The sequence below is a fragment of the Danio rerio genome, chromosome 22 (assembly GCF_052040795.2).
Source record: "Danio rerio strain M-AB ecotype USA chromosome 22, GRCz13ab, whole genome shotgun sequence".
NCBI lineage: Eukaryota > Metazoa > Chordata > Actinopteri > Cypriniformes > Danionidae > Danio > Danio rerio.
In genome coordinates, this window is record NC_141042.1 from 20,028,968 (window position 1) to 20,035,735 (window position 6,768).

At 37.9% G+C, this 6,768-nt stretch overlaps 2 protein-coding genes across 2 annotated transcripts; both read left to right on the forward strand.

Moving 5' to 3' along the window:
- The first annotated feature begins 287 nt into the window (after nucleotides 1-287).
- Nucleotides 288-1,760, forward strand: LOC141380309 (duodenase-1-like). Its single transcript, XM_087304250.1, has 5 exons — nucleotides 288-511; nucleotides 612-756; nucleotides 861-999; nucleotides 1,186-1,437; nucleotides 1,522-1,760. The coding sequence occupies exons 1-5, from the start codon at nucleotides 448-450 to the stop codon at nucleotides 1,675-1,677; spliced, it is 756 nt and encodes a 251-aa protein (XP_087160376.1). The 5' UTR covers nucleotides 288-447; the 3' UTR covers nucleotides 1,678-1,760.
- Nucleotides 1,761-4,584: 2,824 nt separating this feature from the next.
- On the forward strand, nucleotides 4,585-5,995 carry LOC141380111 (mast cell protease 1A-like). Its single transcript, XM_087304251.1, has 5 exons — nucleotides 4,585-4,766; nucleotides 4,867-5,011; nucleotides 5,094-5,235; nucleotides 5,421-5,672; nucleotides 5,760-5,995. The coding sequence occupies exons 1-5, from the start codon at nucleotides 4,703-4,705 to the stop codon at nucleotides 5,913-5,915; spliced, it is 759 nt and encodes a 252-aa protein (XP_087160377.1). The 5' UTR covers nucleotides 4,585-4,702; the 3' UTR covers nucleotides 5,916-5,995.
- The last annotated feature ends 773 nt before the right edge of the window (nucleotides 5,996-6,768 follow it).

Genomic DNA, 6,768 nt, shown 5'->3' on the forward strand with positions numbered 1-6,768 from the left:
CTTACTCTTCAGAGTTCCCATGAAGGGGAACCCGAGTTTGGTCAGAAAGCCCATTCTTACTCTTAATATTTATATTTATAATAAATAAATAAAAATAGTACATTGTATTTTGTAACTTGACAAAAAAAAAGGTTGTGGTGTGAATCACATTTATTTTTCATACACTATTTTGCCCACTCCATTTTATGAAGGCCCAACCACTTGAACATTTCCAGCCTATCTGTTGACTGGAAAGAGAAAAAAAGCATACCTTACAGTATGTTTTGTAGATAACCTATTAATTAGATGGACAAGGAATAACACAAACAATGTCTTTATACTACATGTTACTGACAAAACAAGCTGTAAAAAAAAAAAGTCACAAAAAGACTCGCTAGTGTCTCCTCCCATCTTTAGTGTATATTTATAAAGCGTTCTGTCATTGTAAGCTCACTGATAGTCTTCATCATGACCATTATCATCATCTCTCTGCTCCTGCTGGTTTCTCTGGTGCCAAACCTGACCTTCACTGGTGAGACTGACTATACAACACGATTTACAGATTTATAAATAAGAGCATTATAAAATTGACATGTGCTGAGTAATTTGACAAACAACGCAATTTCTTTCAGCTCATGTGGGCATAGTAGATGGCCAGGAGGCAAAACCTCACTCCAGACCTTACATGGTTTCTGTTCAACAGTTCGATCAAAATATTTGTGCCGGATTCCTCATTTCCGACCGGTTTGTCTTGACGGCTGCACAGTGCTGGCACCAGTAAGAGTTTTGTTTCTTGTGAACAGCAATGTTTATTGACAAAGCATTTTAACCAAAGACTTTTGAATGACTTAATACATATTTCCAATGCACTCTTTCATCAGGAATCAGGATTTGACTGTTGTGGTCGGTGCCCATGATTTGAGAAAACGTCAACATTCCAAGAACTTTATAGTGAAGAACCACATTACGCATCCAAACTTTAATTCTAAAACGTTTGAGAATGACATCATGCTTTTAAAGGTACCCTCCTGTATAACCTTTGTTCAAAATAATGAACTGATGAGGAAACGGTGGCACAAATTTCAAAATTCATGTTTTAACATCTGAAATTCTTTTAATTCACCCTGTCCTTCGGGGCTAAAACAGCACTAAAATCAGTTTAATCTCAATTTGTTCATTGCTAATAAATGTGTTTTTAAATTACAGCTAAAGGAAAAAGTCCCACTGAACAACAAGATAAGACCAATATCATTACCAAAGAATGGAGAAAGTTTTAAAGCAGATACTCTCTGTAGTGTTGCTGGTTGGGGAAGACTGTGGACTAAAGGCCCAGTGAGTGACCTTCTATTGGAGGCAAAGACAGCTATAGTGAATGATGCAGAGTGTAAACTCAGATGGGGATCTCATTATGTGCCCTCAATGATGATCTGTGCTTTTGGTCATGGTGGATCCTGCAATGTACGTATAAAAAAGTTAATAAAAATGTATCAAAATGTATGAACATGTTTCACTAGTGACATGTTGATCTGTGTTGCTTAACAGGGTGATGGAGGAGGTCCTTTGGTTTGTAATAACACTGCTGTTGGGGTCACAATTTTCAGAGACCATTATCTCTGTAATTCACGTTTGCTTCCTAATGTGTATACTAAGATTTCAGTATATCTTCCATGGATCCGCAGCATAATTGGAAATGTCTAGCGACTCCATGAAAATAAAAACGGATGAAATGTTTTTCTTGAATTCTTCTGTAAATTCTTTAATAAATGTATGGCAAGCATCAATCAGTTGAACTGTCCTCTTTGTCACAACCAATTATTATAACAATTTAGATTGGGGTGCATGTTTAAAGTCAGTCCACACCAGTTTACAGTACTTGATCATAATATAGACAACTTCTTAAAATTAGCATTATCTGAACATAGTCTACATAAAAGGGGGATCTTCAAAACTACTGCTTAAACATTTATCAGACTACTGAAAAAAATAATGAAATTGTGAAACTCTTAGATATGCACATTTCACCATAACTGGAGATTTTCCTAGAAATGTCCCAGTTTTTAAGCCTGCTCAAAACAACACAAAAAGCCCAGCTTAACTACAGTGTTGCTACTTAACATGTTATAGCTGCATTTTTTAACATTCAGGAAACTTTGTTACCTATCATTTCCAGAAAGCAAAATACTGTACTGAGATCTTGATAACACCTTCAATTTCATACAGCTAACACTTAAATGGACTGAAAGAAACAAAACATAGGCATGCTCACAACAAGTATGATAACTACAGCGATAACCATCAAAATATCATCATTCTAAATGCAGATTAGTAAGAGTGAGTCTACGCTCTACGGTATGGTATTTGGTAAAACAACTATGTTAAATCCATATCATTTACCAAAGGATAGCAAAAATGTTAACACAGAAACACAATTTTAGTTATACTTTTGTTTAACCCTCGTCTTGTTCACATCCAGCCCCTTACTTCAGTGTTCCCTGTCAAAATTGACTGGTCTGTTTTAACTGCTCTTAAATTAACACAAAAACAATTTTTTCATCCCTAAATTTTTATTCAACATTCTTTAGCTGTGAACAATGCCTTAAAGTAGTGTTTAAAATTAATTTATAGAATCCGACATAAAATAACTGCAGCAAAAAAAAAACAGCCGTTGAAAATGTAATACAAAGTGAACAATATATGAAAGAAATTAAAATACTTTGTTTTGTTACTAATAGACAGCTCGCTAAAATAACCATCACAGGGTCTGACCAAAGAACCTGACATTTTAATCCATCTGAATGATTGACCAACCAGCAAAGCACAGACAAAAGGGTATACTTTCCTGTGCATTGAGTGCTCAAATTTTTTTATTTAGTCCTTCAATTGGACTATATTAGTATAGGGAATAGTGACTGAGGGTATAGATGGTGAGCATGGGCAAAGAACTAGCACTGGTTATACTTTGGTCATTTTTGAGTGAGATGATAACGGTAAAGATGAAAATCGTGCAAATTAGCTACTTAACTGACAAAACGTAAAAATAGTTATTTCCTTGTGAGATCAGGCTGGAGGATTCGCACAAAAGCGCGGAAAAGAGATGTGTACCTGTAAAAGACATTGTTTAGTCTGAAATATGCGAGTGAGTGAGTTCTGGTGAACTCACAATTCAATAAAAGAGGTGATCATTACTAACATTGTTTCAGAGTAGGTCTGTCTAGTATATGGGCGTGCCAAGATAGTGCACTTTGTCAGCGTGGCACATATCTATCAGGGTAAGCCAAGGGTGACATTTCCGAACAACTGTCTGGCCATTGTCTTCCCCAGGACATAGGCAGCCGACTTGAAGGTCATGAGAGCATCATCAACCACCGTACAGAGCTTACGATTAAGCCTGGTAAAAAAAAACAAACTGCCCTTGTGCAGCACAGCCCTGTGGTGTTGTTTTGTAGAACAGAAGCGGCATGTTCTGCAGCGGTGTGGGCTCTGGCCTTGAAGGGAGATCTCAGCTTACCCCTCCAGGTGGCGGCACCAACCACCAGAGGAAAGATTCGTACCCACTGGCCACCTCACCATCAAGGGAGGTGAAGGTCTGACAGCTTGCTCTCTGATGTCGCGATGGGCATCTGATCTCTGGTGTCATCAAGTGAAGGTGTGGTATCCCGGGAGATGAACCGACACAACCAATCGAAGCTTGGATAGGGCATGCTGTGGAACAGCGGAGGGTCTGCGGGCCTGGAGGCGATGAATAAACCTCCACTTTGTTCCTAAGATCTGCCCACATGCTAACATCTTTCACGGGGAGCAACGGAGATGGCTTGAAAGCCGCAATCTCAGCTGCACAATAGCCATGCTCTCAGAGTAAAAGCATGAGCTTTCCACAGGAACCGCATCAACATGCTGTACCCCCAGACCTGTGATGCAGTACCCGTGCTCATCATCCTGAGATAACAACCACTGCATCCAGATACACACAGTCAGAACAGCATCTTGAAAAAGACACATTTCTTAACCTTGTTGCTCTCTTAGGATCTGCTATTTTAGTGAAAATTGGTCTTTTAGCTACCAGGGAGACGTCCAGGGGATGAGAAAGGAGCCCAGTTCGACTGCCGCTGTACGCGTCGTTGAACGCACTGGCAGGAATTCAGTCTCTAGTGTGAGGCTCTGAATGCTCGCTTCACAAGCTCCAGCTGACATACTCTATTAATGATTAATCACTGGCACCTGCAGAGCCGAGCTCTGCCAATTAATTTAGCATTCATTGACCCATTTTCTTACTCTTCAGAGTTCTCATGAAGGGGAACCCGAGTTTGGTCACAAAGCCCATTCTTACACTTAATATCTATAATTATAAGAAAATAAAAATAGTAAATTGTATTTTGTAAGTTAACAAAAAAAAAAAAGGTTGTGGTGTAAATCCCATTTATTTTTCAGACACTATTTTGGCCACTCCATTTTATGAAGACCCAACAACTTTTCCAGTCCATCCGCTGACTGTGTGGAAAGAAAAAATAAACATATCTTACAGTATGTTTTGTACATAACCTGTTTAATAGATGGTGCAAGGAATAACACAAACAATATCTTAATACTATCAGTGTTACTGACACAACAAGCTGTGAAAAAAGTCAAACAGGAGTCACTCCGGTCAGATTTTATTGTCCCCTCCCAGCTTTAATGTATATTTAAACAGTGTTTTGTCATTGTAAGTTCACTGATAGTCGTCATCATGACCATTATCATCATTTCTCTGCTCCTGCTGGTTTCTCTGGTGCCACACCTGACCTTCACTGGTGAGACTGACTATACAACACGATTTACAGATTTAAAAATAAGAGCATTTTAAAATTGACAAGTGTTGAGTACTTTGACCAACAACACCATTTCTTTCAGCTCATGTGAGTATAGTAGATGGCCAGGAGGCAAAACCTCACTCCAGACCTTACATGGTTTCTGTTCAACTGTTCGGTCAAAATATCTGTGCCGGATTCCTCATTTCGGACCGGTTTGTCTTGACGGCTGCACAGTGCTGGCACCAGTAAGAGTTTTGTTTCTTGTACATTTTTGACGAAAGACTCTTGAATGACATATTACACATTTCCAATACACTTTTTCAAAAGCAATCGAAAGGCTTTGACGGTTGTGGTCGGTGCCCATGATTTGAGAAAATGTCAACATTCCAAGCACTTTAAAGTGATGTGCCACATTACGCATCCAGAGTTTAATTCTAAAACTTTTGAGAATGACATCATGCTTTTAAAGGTACAAACCTGTATAACCTTTGTTCAAAATAATATCTGATGAGGAAACTGTGATACAAATTTTTAAATTTGTGTTTTAACTTCTGAGTTTTTTTTTATTCACCCTGGCCTTTGGGGCTAAAACAGCAGTATAATCAGTTTAATCTAATCTTTTTTATTGCTAATAAATGTGTTTTTAAATTACAGCTAAAGAGAAAAGTCCCACTGAACAACAAGATAAGACCAATATCATTACCAAAGAATGGAGAACGTTTTAAAGCAGATACTCTCTGTAGTGTTGCTGGTTGGGGAAGACTGTGGACTGATGGCCCAGTGAGTGACCGTCTATTGGAGGCAAAGACAGCTATAGTGAATGATGCAGAGTGTAAACTCAGATGGGGATATCATTATGTGCCCTCGATGATGATCTGTGCTTTTGGTCATGGTGGATCCTGCAATGTACGTATACAAAAAAAGTTTATGAAAATGTATCATAATGTATGAACATGTTTCACTAGTGACATGATGATCTGTGTTGCTTAACAGGGTGACGGAGGAGGTCCTTTGGTTTGTGGAAACACTGCTGTTGGAATCACAATTTTCAGAGACCGTTATCTCTGTAATTCACGTTTGCTTCCTAATGTGTATACCAAGATTTCTGCATATGTTCCATGGATCCGCAGCATAATTGGAAATGTCTAGCGAAAATAAAAACAAATGAAATGTTTTTCTTGAATTCTTCTATGAATTCTTCAATAAAAGTATCATATGGCAAGCATCAATCAGTTGAACTGTCCTCTTTGTCACAACCATTTATGATAACAATTTAGATTGGGGTGCATGTTTAAAGTCAGTTCACACCAGTTCACAGTACTTGATCGTAATATCGACAACTGCTTAAATTAGCATTATCTGAGCATAGTCTACATAAGGGGGGACAGGGGGGGGGTCTTCAAAACTACTGCTTAAACATTTATCAGACTACTGAAAAAAATTATGAAAATTGTGAAACTCTTAGATATGCACATTTCAACATAGAGATGAACTACTAGAGATATCCCTAGAAATGTTCCAGTTTTTAAGCCTGCTCAAACAACACAAAAAGCCAGCTTAACTACAGTGTTGCTACTTTTTACCAGAGTAAACATGTTATAGCTGCATTTTTTAACGTTCAGGAAACTTTGTTACCTATCATTTTCAGAAAGCAAAATACTGTACTGAGATTGTGATAACACCTTTAATTTCATGCAGCTAACACTTAAATGGACTGAAAGAAACAAAACATAGGCATGCTCACAACAAGTATGATAACTACAGTGATAACAATCATGATATAGCATTTTAAATCATTCTAAATTCAGATTAGCAAGATTGAGTCTACACTCTACAGAATGGTATTTGGTAAAACATCTATGGTAAATCCATATCATTAACCAAAGTATAGCAAAAATGTTTACTAGACCTTTGTTTAACCCTCATGTCTTGTTCACATCCCGCCCCTTACTTCAGTGTTCCCGGTCAAAATTGACTGGTCTGTTTTAACTGCTCTTAAATT